A 23,573-nucleotide genomic window follows, 5' to 3' on the forward strand; every position below is an offset into this window, starting at 1 on the left:
TGGATGTAAGGAGAAGAAAACCTTATTTAGCTTTTCTTGTCATAAGACAACAGTGGATGCAGTTCGTTTTTCCCGGACACCAATGTAATTGCGAATGAGTTTGTTTGTTCCCTGACTGTATTTCGGAGAGGACTGCTTTACAGACAAGGCTCAGTTTGACGTCGGATTTTCCACTTTTTTACAACTATTGGAGCGGTCACAAACGCAGGCGTAATTCAAAATCTCACGTGTTTTATTTGCAATCGCGCATACGTGCATGTAATGTAAACAACACCAACAACAGCACTTTGTACTGCATTTACAACATTTACACCTTTTTAAAACGGGCAAATGCAGCTAAAAACTTTTTTATTAAAATAGCGGATAAACAAGCAAGGATTAATTACCTGATAGTAGGGCTGGGCGATAATTCGATAACGATAATTTTACCGATATAAACTTTTTCGATAAAACGATAAGGACAGTTCGATAAGTGATCGATAATGTTTAAGCACTGTGCGTAATGTTGCGTGAGCACTTCCGGATGCGGCACGCGCTCTTGGTTTACAATCACAGTGACAGTCAGACTTGAAGGAGTGGAAGATGAGGCAAGTTATTCATTTATTAGTAGAGACCTATGATTTTCGCGATGCGGATAACGCGGACGGAATCACGGAATCCAAATGCGCGGAAACATTTTCTTGTGTGTAATGTTGGACGCGCAAACAGGGTTCGTCAAACACAGCAGACACAGGTGCGTGCAGTATACTGTACTTTCATTCAGCGTCCGCCTTGCGCACGCACACGTCTGCACAGCTTTAAAAGTATATTTACAGGACATTCACAAATTCAGGAAACTGAGGAAAAGCAGCAGATCCACCCCTGCAGTGAATATAGTGTTTGCGTATGTGCGCTCCCACAGCAACGTGACACTCTTGACATCCATTTATCAGCGTGTATAGCTCGTATATGTATAACACACACGTGATCACTGAACTAAGTTTTCTTTCTTGTTTAAGTGAACATAAACAGCTGTTACTCAGTATATTGAAACTTAAAGCAGTCTGTCTTGGGTCTTAAAGTGACAGTAGTCTGCTGCTTTTGTGTCAGAAATGTGTTGATTTCATAACAAATAGATTTACATTTAATACAGATGCATTAAAACAAGATTTTAGTTTTTGTATTTGTCATGTTCTGAATAAAAAGTAGTTTAAAACCATTATTAACTGTCTGGTTTTTACAATTTTCATTCAGGAGCAAAAATCTGCCTTTAAATTTGACAGGAGTAAAGATTTGTTTATTTATCATGATAATTATCGATATCGACTGATATGGAAAACATTTTCTCGATAGTTTTTTGGGTCATATCGCCCAGCCCTACCTGATAGAGACGTCCTGGTGTAATCGTTGCTGCTATTGTTCCTGTTTGTCCATTACTGACTAAGTATCCGATTCTGGATCATATTTATAATGTAAGGCTGGTTATTTAAAAAAAAAGTTTGATTTCCATCTATGTCGGCTGTAAATCCAAAAGAAGTATCCGAAGCTGCACATACTCGTAACTCTTCGGCTCCGCCTACCGCACGCCTTCAAGTGTTCGACCTTTTACGCCAAAATCGGAAAGGCTGTTTTTTCTTTTATAAATCTGACAAAACGAAAGACTCCTTGGACATATGAATGATGAAATACTAGTTTATATATAAGCAAGATTAACATTAGATTGGCAAAAACGTCTTGTTTTATGTCAGCTTTAACCGTTTATGGCTTCTGGCTCATGAAGCGATCAAGTTTTTGTTGTCATTAAAGTGAAAAGTTGCCGGTCCCAATATTTAAATCTTTGAGGTAAAGCATTTGGATTTCGGTTTATTATTGGATTTTTCTTGTTGGCTGTATTTTTTCATGCAAAATCTGTAGGGATGCACCGATGTATCCACAGATGCTTGCTATGCTTCTCAATGAATTACGGTGAAATGCCTCTACATCTAAAAGGCAGAGGGCGCTCTCGTGCAGAAACTCAATATGTGCTGTAAACGAAAAGCCATACACACACACACAGCTATGACACACAGCTCCAGGAAATGGCTTAAGGATATATTTATATTGATGTTGTTCTTCAAACCTTTTCAGGTATTTTCATGATAATAAATAATATGTATAATGATAATGTTTTACGAGTGTTGTTTTTTCAAATACATGTTATAAACAACTCAAACTGACAGCGATTTCAGATCGATAAGGACTTACTGATCAAAAGACGTAGTACATGAAATAGCTGTGAATAATATCGGCTGTGCGATTCCTAATAGTTATCGGCCACGTAGTATTAGTGCATATTGGCATTTATCGGTGCACCCCATAGACTAAAAAACAAATGACTTCAGTTTGTGTTTTAATAGACTGGGTCACATATTACCAGTGTGCACTTACACACTTTCACACAATCTTACAATTCTCACAGACTCTCTGTCTGCTTTTCATTCCAGTAACTTTTCAGAATTGTTACTAGTTTGCTAACAGAAGCTTGGATGCATCTTTTAAACAAGCAACAGCAGATACTGAATCCATGACCAAAGAGAAGTTCCACACGCATAAGGGTTTAGTGACACTCCTTGGTTTTCCTTACTGATTTACATTTTTTCCGTTGTCTGTTGAACAGGCAATACATGGTACTTTTTTAAAGTACTTTGGAGTGTATGACTGGTATAGTTTATACCAACTGTAATACACCTTTAATTATTTGCAGATATAAAAAGATTTAATGCATTTGTGAAAATACAAAGTGTCTTTTCAGGTTTTGCTATTTCATAATCAAAATAAAACAAATCTGTCCATAAATGTAATCACACACCGTGTGTTGTCCTTTGTGGGCTGGTCCTGTTGCTGTGTGTGTCTGTAGTGTTTATCTGGGTGCCAAGCTGTTCTGAATAGCATGAGATCCAGAGAGGAGTATTTCAGGCCTCTTCCTGAGGCCACTGCTTTTAAAAGCACAGTTTTACATTTGTGTGAATCTCCTGGTCTGTGGGAGAGAGAGAGCGATTCTGTCTTTATATGGTCATGATATTTAAAACATTAGCTTGTAGAGTAAGGCAACATTGTGTCTTATAATTGTGTATATATATCTATATGCATGCACTATTATTGAAACACTCCTATATAGCTCAGTGGTTCAGCATTGCGTAAACAAGCAGGGCAAAAGGTTGTGGGTTCGAACCCAGGGAACACACATGCTGATATATTTAATAGCATTTGCACAGTATGTTTAGCTACAGAAATGTGACATTTGTGGGTGAAACTGATTTTTTACTAAGGAATAATAATGTAGGACGGGGATTGAGTTTTATCCATCAGGATGTGATTGAATTCTAGAAATTAGGCATATGATCTTATTATTTATTCATTTTGAGCTCTTGATTAATTCTGGTGAAGGGATGAGCCATTTTCAGAGGCGATGGAAGTTATTAGGTTTGATAAGAGATTTGAAAACTAGAGATGTAGTACTCAAATAAAGTGGCTGGAATACAGCAAACAGACCTATAAGCAAACTTATTTTTTGCTTAAAAACTAAAATGCATTTATTACTTGACAAACAAATATTTCCATTTACAGGAATAGTTTACAAAAGGTGAATCTGCGATATCGGTGACATCATGCACATGTGTTATGCAAGAGAATAACCAAAACGACAATGATGGCTAAGGCAACCTACAGGACCGTGTTTGTGCTGCTAAAGATACAGAGTTATCAAATTTTGCCACTTTATAGTCCACGGTCACATGTAGTAAAAATCCTAACTCATCGTCCATGTAAAAAAACTGCTAGATGCTTTTGCCATTATGATGATTTAATATTATTTATTTGTCTGTAGAAGAATGGGTATGTGCAGAGACATGTAGTGTTTCTTTAAAATGTTTTCGATTCAATTCAGTTCCAATATGATTATTATGTCAACAATCTGATTCGATTTGAAATATGATGCATTGCATCCTCAGTTTTTATTATTACTGCATAGATAAGTGTATCTCCCTCACACTTTTACTATTGCAGCACTACGTCTTGTCAAAGGCCTGCATTCAAACTCTCCAGGTGCGTGTTTCATTGGTCCCTTTCACACATACAGGCTGCGTCCGAAACCGCATACTGTATAGTAGGTACTGAATAAGATGAAGTACCTACTTACTTGCCGTTAAAACAGTAGGTACTGTATAGTATGAATCCGGGTAGTATGAATGAGATTCGGACGTACTACATCCGCCATGTTGCTACATCACGTGACATACGTCGTCATCACGTCATGTCATTACAGCGCGAAAACAGCCGCATGCCTCTTCTTCTTCGTTGGATAACTCCTCGTCCGGGGCATCATGGGATAGTGAAGCGTCCATCGTATGCACACTGCAAAATCTAACCGGAAGTAGTAGGTCATCCGGGTACTTTTCGCATACTGTTTTTCGAATACTATGTATTCGGACATACTACTCGCCTCGCCTACTGCTTTTCGCGTACTATATAGTATGTAGTAGGCGGTTTCGGACGCAGCAACAGTCTCTACTGGTAATTTACTGGTAAATTGCAGTTAACGGATCATGTGTGAACAAAACCTTTCCGGTAAATCAGTGCTCCCAAGTTACCAGTAAGACAGGTTGTAAGATTACCAGTAATTTACCGGTAAGCGCTGTGTGAACGAAAAATATAGGATTACCGGCATTTAGAACGACGTCAGACCGCGCTGACAGCTTCGGGCCAATCATAATGTTTTAAAACAGATGACGCGTTGACCCCCAGACTGTTTACGGACGTTTCCACACACACACTGCCTGAAAGTCGAGCACACCTGAAGTTTACGTCCACATTTCTTCACCAAAGTTGTTTAAAACAACTTACCACCTACTTGCCGAATTGCCAACGTCCTTAGCACGTCCTATGTGAAGCTTAATGTGCAAAAAGTACTGTTGTTTAAAACGCCATCGGTTTGACGTCGCCTCATGCAATGTTATTTGGTCATGAGCAACTTCGCGACTGCCAGAGTTTACCACAGACGTGAAAACAACAAAATACGGACCGTGGATATGAACGATGTGGATTGTTTACAAATACAACACTGAGCTCGCCGCGCGCCACAGGTACTTCCGCTTTCTCAACGAATTTACCGGTATTTTGATACTGATGTGTGAATGATGTCTTACTGGAAAAAGACGGAATGTCACTGCGTGTGTGAACAGCACATTTTTGTATTTACTGGTAAATTCATTCTGGTAAATTCATGGTAATTTACCAGTATTATTGTGTGAAAGAGGCTATTGACAAGGCGCGTTTCACTTTGAAATGCAATATTCCATATTTAATTTGAGCACATTACATCTTAAAGAGATTTCAACAGCGGTCCAAGTTCGAAAATATTTGTAGTTTTACAGATCCTTGTAAATTCAAATCTTTTTGACAATGTTGTCGCGTGTACGTGAAATGTAAAAAAAAAAAAAAACATTTGGGTTGCCAAAATAAATCTAAGTAATTGTAGCCTAAATCAGTGATTCTCAACCAGTGGGCCGCGGCCCACCAGTGGTCCCTCTAGCGCAGAGGTGTAAAGTACTTGAGTAATTTTACTTGATTACTGTACTTGAATATTATTTATGGGGATTTTTACTTTACTTGAGTACAATTAAAATTCAATACTTTTACTTAACTACATTTTTTTTAAGTAGTCTATTGTTATGATTTCAGTCCAAAGTCTGTTGACTTCCAACAGCGAACTGCAGAAGTGACATAAAGTCACCCCAACACAACAGCAATGTACAAGCTGAGAGCATGAAGGACACGTGAAAGTTGTCAGGGTTATTTCATCAAATTTTCACTTACGAATTGTTCCTAAAATAAATGTTAAAACATTGTGTTGTTAAACATGAATTTCAACTTGTTTTCTTTGCAGTAAGCCTATTCAAAATCTTTTTCCCATTTCAATTTTTAGCAAATAAATGGAAATAAAAACATAATTTTTATTAGGAATTTGGCAGAAATGTTTTTTGGTAGTTGATAGTAGGGCTTAGGGATGCTCCGATCAGGATTTTTGCAGCCGATACCGATCACCGATTTGTAATCTTTGTGATCGGCCGATACCGATTCCGATACCGATTTTTTTTTTAAAAAGCTGATATGCAAGCTCTTTGATGACTAACTGTTACAATCTTTCTAAATAAAATAATACCCCGGATGTTGCCTTTGTTATATTACTTGCAGTAATTAGGTATATTATTGTTTTAATAGAGACTCAAATAAATAAGCACAACAAATATTTATTCTGCAAAGAGAAATTTAATATGGCTTTAAAAAGGCTTATGTCTCCTAAAAGTACTGAAAATAAAACACTTCACAGACTTTACTGTATTAATTAAATATACACGCATTCGTATGCAGTATAAAAATTCTTTAGTCAAGAGCAGAGAGTGATTTTATTGAGAGATTAATTAGGTTACTGCAGCTTTAAGACGTGAGAGAGAGATCGCTCTGTTCACGTGCACTGATGACAGGCTTCTGTGTGTGTGGGCGGCGGCTGAACGCAGACAAGCAGCTGTGAGGAAAATAAACGTTTAAACGCTCAAAACTTTAAGACGCATGCAAATAAAAAACTTTTGGCATGAGGATGCAATTGTCCGTGATAGATATGTGTTGTATACGCTGTTTGATGGGGATGTGAAGACGCCTCGCGCTGTTTACCGGAGCGCGTCCTCATACGCATATCTAAGGCAAAGAGAGACATACAAATCTGCACGCTGCACATGAGCAACAGGTTGTAAAGCATCATAAGCATTTTTACAACCTGTTGCTCATGTGCAGCGTGCAGATTTGTATGTCTCTCTTTGCCTTTACAGAGATATGCGTATGAGGAAGCGCTTCGGTAAACAGCGCGAGGCGTCTTCACATCCCCATCAAACAGCGTATACAACACATCTCTATCACGGACAATTGCATCCTCATGCCAAAAGTTTCTTATTTGCATGCGTCTTAACGTTTTGAGCGTTTAAACTTTTATTTTCCTCACAGCTGCTTGACTGCGTTCAGCCACCGCCCACGTAAAAAATTTCTTTAATTGCAACAGCATTCAGGATCCTTTTGATGACAAAAGTAAACAGAAAGATCGGTTTATGAGATCGGCAGATTTAGCGAGCACCGATCGAGTCATTTAATGCCATTATCGGCCGATACCGATCGGCGGCCGATCGATCGGAGCATCCCTAGTAGGGCTGCCTAATAATTATTCAAGTTTTTGTTTACATAATTATTATATACAGTACATCAACAAATATTATGTATATATAAATACAAACATGTGTATTTTTAAGGAAAAAACATATTGATATAATAAATATTAAAAATATACACATGAAAATATTTCGTAAATATATACATGCATGCCTGTGCATTTATATATACACATAATTATTATACACATTACACACACATTTATTATGTAAACAAAAACTTTTATTCTGCAAACGATTAGTCGCGACTTATCGTTAGGCAGCTCTAGTTGATAGAATGACACAAAAAAATTATAATTTTTACTCAAAACACATACCTATAAATAGTACATTTAGATAAACTGAAAACTGTCTTCAAATGGTCTTTTAAAGTTTTCTGCCGGTGTTTATATTACCTTTAAATATGTATTTGTTTTTTCCATTGGAAGCAATGCCATTCCTCGTTCATCTACAGGGGTACCACCAGGTGTACCCCAGTCATTGGTGGGCCGTTACTTGAAAAAGGTTGAGAACCCCAGGCCTAAATAATACCTAGGCTCTTACTAGCTAGCATAGGGGCCATGATTTTAAAGCTCCAAAAGAAAGGAAGACCAGGATATTATTTAATAAAGCTCGATTGTGTTCAACTGAAGGAAGGAAGGAAGTCATTTACACCTGGGATGTCCATGAGGAGAGTTATTGTGAAGGATTTTCATTGGTAGGGTAACTATAATATTCCTATACCTAATAACATCTAGATTCATCATTAAATTAAGATTTATCCATGTATCTCTACATGGTATGCATGCAATTTTTTTTTATAGTGTTAAAATAATACATTTTGTAATAACTGATGAACTGTACTAGCAGTGTAGGAACGTGTTTTGATCTTGTTTAAGCCTCTGCTGAACCAGTAGCAGTTATCATGAGGTTAACAGTGATTTATCTCTGTCCTGCTGCTGGTGCAGCGGATGATGATGATGATGATGATGATGTTTCTATATTTAACCCTCAGACGAGGCTTTAATGGATGTGATTTAATTGAGTCTGTTTTGAGTGTGCGGAGGAAGAACAGCTTCACGGAGTGAGTTCTTGGGTTCTGCATCGTCTCTAAAATCAGACAGTATTGTGTGGCACATAAACTTGCAGGTGGGTTATTGGGGTTTGGTCAGGTTATGAAAGGGTTTCCATCGAAACATGTAGCAAATCTTTTAAAATATCGCAAATAAAGCAAAACAAACATATGTGAATTAGGTGAGTTTCCATCAAGTTGTTTAAACGAATGGCGGTGGTATTGGTAACCTAGTAAGCAACAGTAAATAAAACAAGGCACGCTTAGAAAATGGGGACAGGACTGCATTTAGTTACGATTTGGCAAGTTATTCGTTTAGTAGCAGTGCAGCTTGTATTTGCCAAACTGAAGGCTGTGCACAGAAAAAGAAATGCAGACTTTTGATTAGGGCTGGGTATTGGCAAGGGCCTCATGATACGATACATATTACGTACGATACATTGGTCATGATGCGATGTGTTGCGGAACGATACAATTCGGTACAGTACGATGCATGTTGCGATACAATGCAATACTTTTTCTTTCTTTTTTTAATCAAAAATGTAAAAAAGTAGAGCTGACTTAAAAAAAATTTTTTAAAGCCAAAGTGCTTCCACACGTCGGCTTTGAAAGCTGCAGGTGTTTTTAAATTTTCGGACATTTTCTAACTTCTGAAACATTGGCCGAATGGCCGTATATGACAGACAACTGGAGAGCAGCAGCGGCGGAAGAGGTTGTTTGATGCACACAGAGGAATTTGATGGGTTTTTCAAAATACAGATAGTAGAGATTGAAATATTGATACACTATCGTGGAAAAAGTTATCACGATAGTTAAAGGGATACTTCACCGATTTAGCATTCAGCTTTGTATCTGTAGAAACCCGGCAGTATAACTGAATGACCATGTTTCCCTCCCTCATTTCCCCCTGAGAGGAGAGATATCTGCATTTTGGTTCTGCAAAAAAGTCCTCCGATGATGTAATATGACGATTTTTGCATCATCGGAGGACTTTTTTGCAGAACCAAAATGCAGATATCTCTCCTCTCAGGGGGAAATGATGGAGGGAAACATGGTCATTCAGTAATACTGCCAGATTTCTACAGATACAAAGCTGAATGCTAAATCGGTGAAGTATCCCTTTAACTGTGTCGATATTTCTGCACAGCCCTATTTTTGATGCAGGCACTAGCAGCAAGGGCATTACGATGATGTCTAGCCACAAATATGGGAAAAACAACATCAGCTGATACAGCTAGACAATAAGTCACGTGGGAATTTATTCAGCAAATGGGTCAATGACGTGACATTAATTATTGTCTGTATGGTTCAATTAAATGTGAAAGGGTTAACATTTCAAAAAAATTTGCAGATTAATTGCATTCTCTTTTTTGAGGACCAAGTCTAAAATTTCTGGTTTAATTTCATTAAGAAAGAATATTTGGGGGATAATTGAAAAAATGTCAATGTGGTATAACCGGTCTGTGTGAATTTGTGTAACTAGTACTTTTTAAATGAAAAATAAATATATTAATAAAAATGTGGAATAAAATATAATCATCTAGTTTAGTGTAATAAGATTTTTTTCTACATACATTTTTACATAATTTGTCAAAGATTATTTAGAAAACAGAGCTGTTTTCAGCATTATGTCAGGACAAATATTACAAAAACACATTTAAAATTTACATTTAGAAGTAACTAATACAATACAATTTTAAAATGTTTTTTTGATGATAATGCTTACATGCCATCAAGGTGGATAAAATATTAAATTTTCCCATTCTTTGGCAAAATTGGCGGTTACACCATTTGACATTTTCATGTCCATTCAGTCTTAATATTCATAAAATTGGTGCAAATGTAATTTTTTTATTGCATAAAATTATCATAAACTGTGCTTTGAAATAAACCTGATGCATGCTTTTAAAACAAGTTATTTAAAAAGATTTTTGATTTTCTCATTTTGCCAAATCGTTTTTGTCACTGACCCAAATGTTTCCATATCCCATTATTTGCAAAAACATTTTTTTCAAAAACCACCTCAAGCAAGTGTAAAAAACTTTTTTTTTATTCGAAATTTGGCATTTCCATCACTTAATTCTTATGCAATACTTCAAAATGCGCAAATGGGTACCCAGCTAGTAAAACAAAGTGCAGATATGGATAGATATATTTACAAAGTATTAATTGGTTGGGTAATATATGGACAAACTAGGGATGCACTGATATGGAAATTTTGGCCGGTACGATACCCGATAACTCTTTATATTTGGGGGGCGATAACATATACATATATTCTTTATATATATATATATATATATATATATATATATATATATATATATATATATATATATATATATATATATATAGGCCAATAAATATTCATATTAATTTCACAATGAAAAACTCCCAGACCGCGGACATCTTGTCTTTGCGCTAGACTAGCATACTCTTCTTGAGCCCGCAACACGTGTCATCTTTGTGCTATGTCACAGAAAGCACCAATCAAAACTCCACATGGCCAGCAATGAACAAGTGAAGAGGTTCAACAAACCGAAATAATCCATCATTTATCGCTTTCATTTATCGGCCTAATTTTGCTATCAGACCGATAACCGATAATATTAAAAATAAGCAGTTATCGGCCGATAACGATATGTCGCCCGATATATCGTGCATCCCTAAGACAAACCCAATTGTTGGTCTAACTAGATCCATATTTCCCTTCTCTCTTTTGGACTCTTCTCTCGTTCTACCAGTTTTTATGTAGGGTATGTTTCATATGTTTACTATTTGTTTAGTTAAATATTTCAGATGCCTCTTCAGAGTATATGCTTATAATAGCTGCACGTCTTTCAGTAAGGGCTGCGAAATGACTCCTATTTCCTGCGTTTTGCTGAATGAAAGGCGATTTGTAAGAAAAGAGGCTTCATAAAGGCTCTTTCTCATGGAAACACTTTGCTCTCTGTTGGTAGATGACGATGGTCCCTTATTAGACTGCATGTTTGGGTAAGTGGACGTGTGCTTTCTCCAGAGATTTTTAGAAGCTTTATTAGCATAATAAACATGGACTTGCATTACCAAACATTAATTAACGTTACATAGCACATGCACACACGTACACAGTATGCATAAATGTTAATATATGTATATATAAGCTTGTTACTTTGCGCTTCTTAGCCTTTCTCAGCTGTTCAATAAGACATGGCCTCTCATGTATCAAATAGCACTCAGTTGTCTTTTGATGGAATACAATCCTCTCTGCTTACAAATGCACATGCGCGCGCGGGCACGCACACACACACACACACACACACACAAACAGAGAGGTCTTTCTGAGAGTGAACTTCTCATGTTACGGCATGTGTCCTCAGCTATTTGCTTGTGAAGTGAGTGGCAGAAAAAAATAAACACAAGAAGACAGAAAAACACTGCGCTGGTCTTGTCTGTCTGTCTGCAGGGTGGATTGTGATGGTTAGGGATGTGGAAGCATCACTTCTCTCTGCAGAAGAGACTCGGAGAAGAAAAAGGCCGGGCTGAACAGGTAGAGTCAGCTCTGATTGGTTCATTGGAAATTAGTACATTAAGACATTGACTTATGATTGGCTGGCATAATAGGAGTGTTTGTTTGCTTGTTCATTATAGGTCAGGGGTGCACAAACGTTGTCCTGGAGGGTCGGTGTCCTGCAGAGTTTAACTACAACTTGTCTCAGCACACCTGCCACATTAATTGAATTGGCAGCAGCTTAACTCTGCAGGACGCCGACCCTCCAGGATCGAGTTTTCGTACCCTTATTGTAAATTGTTTTGATGCACGTCTTTGCTTTGCTATTTTTGTCATAATTTTTGTTGGTGCCCAGAACCTTTAAACTTACGTACTAAAGTTGCTTTGGATAAAAGCATCTGCCACATTCATAAATTGAATTATTGAGGAGATTGTATTTCTTTAAAGGCTGATTTATACTTCTGCGCCATAGTTGTCTTTATACTTCTGTGTCGTTGTTCACATCGATATGTGCAATAATAACCCATGCAGATCACTAGTAAGCAGATTTCAGGGGTATTTTTTTCAATTCAATTCAATTCTGGTATGTTACCAGTAGTGGTGGATACACAGTAGAGGTCTTCTCGGGTCCAAAGCAATGCACCTGACCCAAAATTAGGGCTGTAACGATTAATCGAGCAAATGTGTGTTTTCTCAATGAATGAATTTTAATGAATTACTGTGAAATCCCGGCACGTCCGAACACCACTCACCACTTTCTTGCAAAAACACCCTTTGTGCCACAGAAGGAGTAGCATTACAAACACTATTCCAGGAAATGTCTACAGGAATATTTATATCGCTGTTCTTCAAATTGTTTCAGGTATTTTCATGATAATAAAGAATATTTTGAATGATTTTTATTTAACAAGTGTTGCTTTTTAAAATGCTCGTTATAAAAGACTCTGACTCATAATGATTTTAGATTGATAAGGACTTCCTACTGACCAAAACGCCATAGTACACGCCCAAGCTGTGCATGAAACAAAGAATCCCAGCCTTGATTTCAGACAGGCATTTCTAATGGGACACGCGATTAATCGTTACAGCCCTACCCGAAATGACCCGAATTACTTTTTACTATATTAATATGGATTGATGCATCGATTAAATTTGTAACAATACAATGGGTGATTCTCACGAAAACTTGGTTTTAAAAATGTCAAGCATGAAAATGTAAAAATTGCTTAAATTTACTTTTTTCCCACCAGACATTGAAAAACAAAGTCTGGAGTAAATGAAAACATTAATTTAAACACTTTTACTTATCATTTAACACTTTTGTAACATAATTTAAAAAATTAGTCCTAAAAAATCTCATTACCGCAACAGTCAGAAAACATCAACACTGACATATTTTCAAAATGACATGACAAACCTGAAAGAACATAATTTGGAGATTCTGCACATGCATTTAAAATCAAAGTATTATGCTTCTATTAATTAAATTAACATTTAATAAGCATCTGTTGCGGTAATGATAATCAAAATGTCGTGTAAGCATTCTGACAAGACAATATTTCAAATTAACTCTAATAAAATGATCTTACCTGGTAGCCATCTTGAAGTAACTGGTCCATGTGCTTGGTCACTCAAAATCAAACTTTATTAAAATTCTGTATGTGTGCTTAAACTGTTCTCAAAAAGTGTTGCGGAGGATGAGAACATCAGGCATGGACACATCATTTTCCTAATTTTTCTTCATTATTATTATACATGAATATTCAGTAAATATTTTTTCTGTCATCTAAAGTAGTCTAGCAAAACTATATTTTTGTGTTAATTTGATTAAATTAGCATATAACGCATGTTCAAACACAGCCGGACACATTGCGGTAATGAGAATTTCAGCAGAAAATGAGATAAAATTGACAAATTATAAATTCTTATGTTGAAATCACACATTGTGCAAGGTAGAACACAGTATTGTGTTAATTCTGATGCTTTTTAATATTACTATATTACACATTTTATAGCTAAAATCATTAGTGCCGTGGTGTTTCAATGGTTTTGTGAGAATCACCCACAATGCATTGATGCCACACACAAAATATCGATATGAGGTACCTTTATTTTGACACACTCTGCGTCCTCATTCGTTGACGTCCATCTACCCATCTCCGACAAAGCATGCATTTTTCATTTATTTGTCAAATTTAACTTGGACGTCTTTGCTGTCTATTATAAAGAATTCAACGTAGACAGCCTCCCGCCTGTCATACCACCAATATAGTTGCAAAGAAGAAAACTGATAAAAACGAGCACTGAGGCGACTATAAAAGCGTGAGTCTGTTTTTGTGTACATATAAATGTTGAAGTGTGCTAGTGTCAGCAAGTGAATGCAATGCAGCAACAATGTGGTTGTAGCAGGAAAAACACAGCAAAGATGTTGTGACTGCTATTGGACTCAAATCGTGGGTTTGGAAATTGTTTGTATAATCCATTTTCCAAATACAAAATTATTGGCAGAAAACCTTTGCCATCACATAAACCTTTGATTTTATGTGAAATTTTCTTTCTTTATTTAAAAAAAAAGTGTATTCACTTATTCTTAATTTTAGGGATGCACGATATATCGCCCGACATATCGTTATCGGCCGATAACTGCTTATTTTTAATATTTTCGGTTATTTCGGTTTGTTGAACCACTTCACTTGTTCATTGCCTGCCATGTGGAGTTGCGATTGGTGCTTTCTGTGACATAGCATGAAGATGACACGTGTTGCGGGCTCAAGAAGAGTATGCTAGTCTAGCGCAAAGACAAAATGTCCGCGGTCTGGGAGTTTTTTATTGTGAAATTAATATGAATATTTATCGGCCTATATATATATATATATATATATATATATATATATATATATATATATATATATATATATATATATATATATATATATATATATATATATATATATATATATATATATATATATATCGGTTATCGGCCCCCAAATATAAAGAGTTATCGGTTATCGGTATCGCCCAAAATTTCCATATCGGTGCATCCCTACTTAATTTGTTGTTGTAAATGTCCTAATTGGGACAGAGATTTAAAGAGTTTAATTTAACGTTCATGTTATATATTTTGGTTGCATTTACAGTTATTAAAAATGTAACTGCTTGTAGTATTAAAGTATCAATAAAGTAACCGAATCAAATCGTAATTGCCTTAAAAACATTGTTTTATGATCCGGCAAATACCGCATCACTGGCGGAGATAACAGATATCGTATCGCAATGAACTGTCCGATTTACACCCCTACTTTTTACCTGATGTGCATAAATCGGATCTAAGTGGACCCTATGAAGAACTCTACATAGTATTGAGGCTGAAGAAAGAGCAGCCAGCTTGTTGTGTAGACAGTAGACATCAATTTTTGTTGCTGCTCGAAATATGTTTTAATCTTCAACTTGGTCTGTCTTTATTTTTACTGTTTCAAAATGCAACACCAATTTTTTTGACCCGAGGGATGGGTTCTGGCAGACCAATCACAGCCCTTGCGATCTGCATAGAATTGATGCGTTGTTACATTTCTAGAGAGGTGCATGTCAGGCCACGAAGAGATATACGCATAGGTCCTAATCAGAAGTATGAATTGAAGGAGGAATACAAGCCATATATGTGGAGTGGACCAGAATATATTAAAGATATAAGACTTATATTTAGATATTCTAATTACCTAGAATACAAGAAAAACTAAGTGCAGACTTTTCCCCGAGCAGGCTTCACTTTAAAAAGCTTGTTTTGTAAGCCTCTGTGAAATTTGGGCCTGTCTGTGATTTTAAGCTACAGTTACAGCTGTCTGCCTGAATGCACTGTTTACCTGTGTGTGTGTGTGTGTGTGTGTGTGTGTGTGTGTGTAATGACCTGTGTGTGATGTCTGGGTGATGTTCTACATTCAGGTGCATTATCCTGATTGGTTAAACCCTCTTTATCTGTGTGCATTTCTTCATTTTGTTAAGTGTCCTCTGTCTGTATGTCTACTGTTAGTCTTTCTCAAGTCAAACTCGTAAGGTAGGGTATCTAATTTTGAAAGATGCTAATGGTAGCCGACTAGCAATGAAATCTCAAACCCACCCTCCATTCAAATCGCCATCCAAAGTCACGCCTCTTTCAAAACACATAAACAGGTTATCAATTCAGCAGAAAAGTTTGCCTTCTCTCCCTCAGTTTATAGACGGGAGGTGAGCGCACGTGAACGCGCCTAAGACGTATGATGTCTGTGTGAACAGGCTGTGCGGTGGCATTCAAATTACGCAAAAAAAAGGCAACGTCCGTTCGGACCGGGATCTATGATTGGTTGAAAGTTTTTTGGTCCTACGCCTTTCACAGATGACATAAATTTCTACAAACACATTTAAACAACTTAACATAGTGATTGCTATCAGGATGTGAGGAGACTTTTAACTAGCATAACTAAAAATGTTTCTGGATCACATCAGATACCCTGCCTTTGAGAAAAGGGTTTTTGATATAATTTGTTAACTCTCTCTCTCTCTCTCTCTCTCTCTCTCTCTCTCTCTCTCTCTCTCAGGGTGAAGAGTACTGGGTGCAGGTCTACAGACTTGAACACGGTGATGGAGGAATTCTGGATTTGGATGATGTTTTGTCCGACGTTGCGGACGACAAAGACAGAGTGAGACACGCACTCACTCACGCACACACACAAACAAACACACACATACACAGTGTCACTGAACAACATATTCATAAATACACCCTCACACATTGCTTACATTCTGTTCTAAATCGGGCTTGTGAGGGTTTAATAGTATATATCTTAGTTATAGGTATTAGATGACTCTTGTCTCCCAATAACCATGACCTCATTTCAGGATGGACACACACACATATAGCTCTAAATTCCAGTGTTTTATTTTGTGACATCACTAAATCTTCTGGGAATCTGTGTCCGGCAGATTTCCAAACCACCTTCATTCATATATTCTGTACATTTCCCGCTCTTTAAATTTTTGCTAGATATTTTGTTTAATTTGATCATTTACTTCAGCTACCAATGAACTCCAAGTCTATTTAAACATGCAGATTTCCCCTATAAACAGCACAAAATTGAAATTTGGTAGACATTGATCATTTGAAGTATTTCAAAGAATTAACAAATGTCAACAAAAAACTAAACGAGAATGAGAGCTGCTGCCTGTCTTTGGATATTATGACTGCAGGGCAACGCTGACCCCTTCTGGCCAGACACCAGCAGTACAATGTCTGTGCACATTTTAACACACTGCTGACCCAGAACAGATGATATCGGCTTACCGAGACCACAAACACTTAGCAAGAATGGAGTGCTTTTGATGTGGTGGGTGTGCCTGGGCGTGTGAGAGTTATTTTAGTTCTCTGTGTGATGTAAAAAGGCCACAGCTTTCACACAGACTTCTCATCTGTGTCTGAAGAAGTGCGAGCGACCATACAGCCACAGTTACGGCCAGCTGATGTAGTTTTACAATTGAAAGCCGATAACTTCTATAAGCCTGTGTATCACCACATCCCTGTATTATACGATGATAAAATGAATGACTCAGACCACAGCTGTGGCAACAGGAACTGCCGTCCGCAAACAGGAAGTAGTACAATAAATGTGGGTTCGTGTGAATCATGCACCAGTATTCCCACAATAACAAAGAAAACAATACACAGAAACACGCAGAATTCAACGGCAAGCTGTCCAACATGAATGCACATTTACATTTGTATACACATTGAACATTTCTGTTATCTCAGCTTGCTTGTGTATGTATAGGGAAGCACCGAAATTAGAATTTTCTTCATCCTTTAAACTTCCTGTGTGCATTTCTGCTTCAGGACAGTGGAGGGCGCCAAAGCCTCAGATATGACAGCTTAGACTTCCCAGCATTTTTCACCTCCTTCCTGCTCTCTCTGTTTGTGTTACTTCCCCTCTTTCTTTGATAGCGTCCTCTGTCGTCTCTTAAGCAGGAAGGTGTAAAGCATCTAAACATGCTTCTTCCGGTCAAAGCTGTACGTGTGGACGGCTTGTTTGTGTGGATGTTTTTCCCGAAGTCTTGGGGAAGTTTGGAGTGTTGGAGACTTAACAGGACATGTCTGTGAATCAGTGCTTGCAGTGATATATTTGACCTGGAGTGTGTACGTGTGCTTCTTGGATTTGTACTGGTGTTCTGTTGCATTGTGCTACCTTGTCTCATTTACACAGCACTTTGGTCCCAGAAAATCCCCCTAAAATTGGCAGGCCTCTGTGTGAACGCAAACACGTCTCCTAAATGTTCTGGGATGGCTCTTGGAAAAAGGACCTAGTAATATTCCCATAATATTCCCATAACATTTCCGGACTGCCCTCTGTTTGAACAAGACGCAAAAACAATGCCACAAGGTGCGTGCCGTATTGAGGACTCCGGTGTCATCACAACAAAGAGGTTATGGTTCAGCTCTTTAAAATTAGGGATTAACATGCAGATTAACATTCATGACGTAAAATGTCAGCAAACTGGACTGAAGCAGAGATCATGGAGCTCATCACTATCCATGCTGAAGCTGAGATCATTCAGCAGCATAAAAGAATAGCGCGTCACAAGCTCATATATGAGCATAAAATAAACAAAAATGCATGCACATCATCGCAACAAATGTTGTTCAGCTCTTTAAAACGGAGGCTTTAAATGCACATTAACATTCACGATCAGAAATGTCTTCAAACTGGAATGAAGCAGAAATCAGGGAGCTCGTCAAATATCCACTTTGAAGCTGAGATCATTCACCAGCATAAAAGAATGGCGCGTCACGCTCTCCTGTATATTCGATTAAATTTTATTTATATAATGCTTTTTACAGTTGTTTATTTGTTTCAAAGCAGCTTTACATTAATAGATGCAGGAAAAAACACAGAAAAACTTAAAACATAAACAGCAGAATACAGCGGTTAAGATTGACCATATTAGCGAGCGTAGTAAAAATGTAACCTATGTAAGAGGGTGCTAAGTTAAGCCAATGTCAGCAGACTACCCAGGGGTTGAAAAAAAACCTCCTAGGAGAAAGACCCTGTGGGCAAAAAATCCTAGGAGGGGAAAAACCCTTGGGAGTGAGACAGATATAGCTGATTATATAGAGGATATATAAAATAATGGTTACGATTTATAACAATTATATTGTCTTATCATAAACAAAAATGCACGCAAATGGTTTCTGGAGGGAGAAATAACAGATAAAAGCAAACTTCAGACACTGCGGAGAAAGAAAACTACTAATTGCAGGACTTTAAACGCATCACGTGATCGCACACACAGAGCTTGTTTACACCTGGCATTAACATGCGTTTTCGTTGATCGAATCACAAGTGGACGACGTTAATGCCAGGTGTAAACGGTGTTCAAAACGTTTTGAATGTGTCCACTTTCGACCACTTTCAACCACATCCAGAGGTAGTCGAAACCACTTTCGATCGGATCGCTTTGGAGTTGCGGAACGCAAATGTGGTTGAATGCCACACGCGACCACCTTCTCTCCGCCCATCTATCTAATCTGAGGTATTAAACACAAGTTTTTACGTCTTTTTTGACGTCTGGCTTGAACATACGGTGAACTGCGCTATTTTTAGCCTTTCATTGATAAAACTACTGCGGGTGTTCTCCGTAGTTTCGTTTTGAAAGCGTGAAAGTTGCGCGATCCTATTTCATCAATTGCGCTGAAAATTCAGAGAAAGCTCTTACATACACACGTACAAAAAACTGTGCAGCATGTTTACTTGCTAAACAAGCAGTGGACTCCGACATATTATTAGTTTGCGTCCATATAAACTCATAATTACTCCCGCTCGGGTTTGAATGACAGCAGAGAGACTCGCCCACCGTCTCACGGACCACCCCCTCACAGTATTCAGGACAGAAGCGGTCGAAAGTGGACAAAAGAGACGGATTTAAATACCAGGTGTAAACGTAATGTGTCTCTCTCGTCCACTTGTGATCCGATCGATGAAAACACATCTTAATACCAAGTGTAAACAGCCCCACAGATTCCGGAAAATCGTTGGTAGTGTGAATGAACCAAAAATCCAACACATCCCGGATGCATTTTCTGTTTTTTTTCGTAATGTCTCTGTGAAAAGGTCTAAAATCATATGCTCATATTAATAAGCAATAGGAGACATGAGAGTTTAAATGGATATGCTTTGAGAGGCTGATAGTGTTTCTGGTGGGGTGGTTGGATAGGGAAGTTGTTAGGCAAAACCTCCTTAAAAAGCCCAGGCAATCAAAATCTGGGTTTTGTGGCTTTTAGTTCTTGTCTATTAGCTTTCAGGCTATTTATTTGCTAATGTACTCCTAAAATTGTTTTTTTCTTCTTGTGAAATGGATCCTGAACTGTTTATGAGTCATTTTCCCGACTGGGGTATATACAAATTTGTAACAAGAACATCCCAGGATTATGCTGCCTTCTTATAATCATAGTTTTTTATAAAACAACAGTGAAACTGGAATATAATAATTCATTTTAAAATAATGATTATGTTCAGTAATTTCTTCTCTCTTAGTTTTTCCTGCACTCCGCTTTTCTTTACTCATTGTCCTTTCTTCTGATGTTCTCAGTTCCCCTTTCCTTTCCTCTGCCTTGCTATGTTTTGCTCTTTTTCCTCTCCTCTGCGATCTTCCCTTTGATCTGCTCTCCTAAGTCTCATTCACACAGCATTTTGGTCCCAGAGAGCCTTCTGTGTGAACACAAACTTGCCCCGTAAATGTTGAAGGATCGTTCTCCTTAATGGAACCTAGTAACAATGCCGTAACATTTATGGAAAGCATTCTGGGTGAACACATAACAGAAACAATGCTGGTAAGGGGCGTGCCATCGCAACGTGAAGTTATTGTTCAGCTGTTTGACACCGGGGGAGTCAAATGAAGATTAACATTCACAATGAGAAATGTCTGCAAACTGGACTGAAACGTAAGTCCAGGCGCTCCTTACTGTGAACATTCAGCAGCATAATAGAACAACACGTCACATGCTCCTTATTATCTTATAAACAAAGATGCAAACGTGTGGTTTTGCGAGGGAGAAATCACGGATTATAAGCAAACTTCAGACACTGCAGAATAAAACCTACCAAGTGCAGGACTTTACATACGTTAAGTGTCTTTACAGGATCTTTACGGCATCTGTGTGAATGCATGCGCAGATTCCGGAAAATCAGTGGCAGTGTGAATGAACCAAAAATCAAATGATCCCTGAAAAATCCTAAATCCTGTTCTATTCCCCTCTTCTTTCTTCTCTTCTCCTCTTCTCTGCTCTGTTCTCATTTGCTCTTTTGTCCTCTCCCCTCCTCTGTTTTGGTCTGTTCTCCTCTTTTTTTTGATCTCCTCTCTTCTGCTACCCTTTTTCTTGTTCTCCTATCTTCTGCTCTCCTCTTTTTTTTATCTCCTCTTTTCTACTCTCCTCTGATATTCTCTCCTCTGTTCTCTTGTGCTCTCTCTTGATCTCTTTGTTCTTCTGTCCTCTTCTCTCCTCTGCTCTTCTGTGATCACCTCTGCTCTCATCTTCTTTTCGCTGATCTCCTCTTCTCTCCTCTGCTCTTCTTTGATCTCCTCTGCTGCCCTTTGCTCTCCTCTTCTCTCCTCTGCTCTCTTCTTCTCTTCTCTCCTCTTCTTTGGTCTCCTTTCTTCTGCTCTCATCTTTCTTGTTCTCCTCTCTTGTACTCCCCTCTGATATTCTCTCCTTTGTTCTCTTTTGATCTCTTTGTTCTTCTGTCCTCTTCTCTTCTCTGCTCTTCTTTGATCTCCTCTGCTGCCCTTTGCTCTCCTCTTGTCTCCTCTGCTTCTCTTTGATTTCCTCTGCTCTCATCTTTGATCTCCTCTTCTCTCCTCTGTTTATCTATGATCTCATCTGCTCTCCTCTTTAATCTCCTCTTCTCTCCTATGCTCTTCTTTGATCTCCTCTTTTCTCCTCTGCTCTTCTTTGATCTCATCTTCTATACTGTTCTTTCCTCTCCTTTGCTCTTTTTTGATTTCCTCTGCTGTCCTCTTCTCTCCTCTGCTGTCCTCTTCTCTCCTCTGCTCTTCTCTACTCCCCTATGATCTTTTCTTTCCTTTGCTCTGCTACATCCTCTATTCCTTTCTTCTCTCTTCTTGTCTCGTCTCGCCTTCTCTGTGTTCTTCTGTCCTCTTCTCTCCTCTGCTCTTCTGTGATCACCTCTGCTCTCATCTTCTTTTCGCTGATCTCCTCTTCTCTCCTCTGCTCTTCTTTGATCTCCTCTGCTGCCCTTTGCTCTCCTCTTCTCTCCTCTGCTCTCTTCTTCTCTTCTCTCCTCTTCTTTGGTCTCCTTTCTTCTGCTCTCATCTTTCTTGTTCTCCTCTCTTGTACTCCCCTCTGATATTCTCTCCTTTGTTCTCTTTTGATCTCTTTGTTCTTCTGTCCTCTTCTCTTCTCTGCTCTTCTTTGATCTCCTCTGCTGCCCTTTGCTCTCCTCTTGTCTCCTCTGCTTCTCTTTGATTTCCTCTGCTCTCATCTTTGATCTCCTCTTCTCTCCTCTGTTTATCTATGATCTCATCTGCTCTCCTCTTTAATCTCCTCTTCTCTCCTATGCTCTTCTTTGATCTCCTCTTTTCTCCTCTGCTCTTCTTTGATCTCATCTTCTATACTGTTCTTTCCTCTCCTTTGCTCTTTTTTGATTTCCTCTGCTGTCCTCTTCTCTCCTCTGCTGTCCTCTTCTCTCCTCTGCTCTTCTCTACTCCCCTATGATCTTTTCTTTCCTTTGCTCTGCTACATCCTCTATTCCTTTCTTCTCTCTTCTTGTCTCGTCTCGCCTTCTCTGTGTTCTTCTGTCCTCTTCTCTCCTCTGCTCTTCTGTGATCACCTCTGCTCTCATCTTCTTTTCGCTGATCTCCTCTTCTCTCCTCTGCTCTTCTTTGATCTCCTCTGCTGCCCTTTGCTCTCCTCTTCTCTCCTCTGCTCTCTTCTTCTCTTCTCTCCTCTTCTTTGGTCTCCTTTCTTCTGCTCTCATCTTTCTTGTTCTCCTCTCTTGTACTCCCCTCTGATATTCTCTCCTTTGTTCTCTTTTGATCTCTTTGTTCTTCTGTCCTCTTCTCTTCTCTGCTCTTCTTTGATCTCCTCTGCTGCCCTTTGCTCTCCTCTTGTCTCCTCTGCTTCTCTTTGATTTCCTCTGCTCTCATCTTTGATCTCCTCTTCTCTCCTCTGTTTATCTATGATCTCATCTGCTCTCCTCTTTAATCTCCTCTTCTCTCCTATGCTCTTCTTTGATCTCCTCTTTTCTCCTCTGCTCTTCTTTGATCTCATCTTCTATACTGTTCTTTCCTCTCCTTTGCTCTTTTTTGATTTCCTCTGCTGTCCTCTTCTCTCCTCTGCTGTCCTCTTCTCTCCTCTGCTCTTCTCTACTCCCCTATGATCTTTTCTTTCCTTTGCTCTGCTACATCCTCTATTCCTTTCTTCTCTCTTCTTGTCTCGTCTCGCCTTCTCTGTTCTCATTATTTGCTCTTCTCTCATCTCCTTCCCTTTGCTCTCCTCTCTTATGAACTCCTCTGTTCTATTTGCTTTTTTCTTGTGTTCCTCTCTTCTGCACCTTTCTGATCTTCTCTCCTCTCCTCTCCTCTCCTCTCCTCTCCTCTCCTCTCCTCTCCTCTCCTCTCCTCTTCTCTTCTCTTCTCTCCTCTTCTGTTTTCTTTTGATCTATCTTGGTCTCTTGGTTCTTCTGTCCTCTCCTTTGCTCTCCTCTACTCTCCTCTGCTCTGCTGTCCTCTCCTCTCTTCTTCTATGCTCCCCTTTTCT

The 23,573-nt window shown here is 38.4% G+C and overlaps 1 protein-coding gene across 6 annotated transcripts in view; it reads left to right on the forward strand.

The window, feature by feature from the left end:
- Window positions 1–23,573, forward strand: part of pard3ab (par-3 family cell polarity regulator alpha, b) — a 143,685-nt gene that overhangs the window by 10,723 nt on the left and 109,389 nt on the right. For all 6 annotated transcript variants that reach the window (XM_065262184.2, XM_065262182.2, XM_065262180.2 and 3 more), the window contains exon 2: window positions 16,348–16,449. In XM_065262184.2, coding sequence (XP_065118256.1) covers window positions 16,348–16,449 — 102 coding nt within the window. The remainder of the gene's footprint in view (window positions 1–16,347; window positions 16,450–23,573) is intronic.

Source organism: Paramisgurnus dabryanus, chromosome 6 (genome assembly GCF_030506205.2).
Source record: "Paramisgurnus dabryanus chromosome 6, PD_genome_1.1, whole genome shotgun sequence".
NCBI lineage: Eukaryota > Metazoa > Chordata > Actinopteri > Cypriniformes > Cobitidae > Paramisgurnus > Paramisgurnus dabryanus.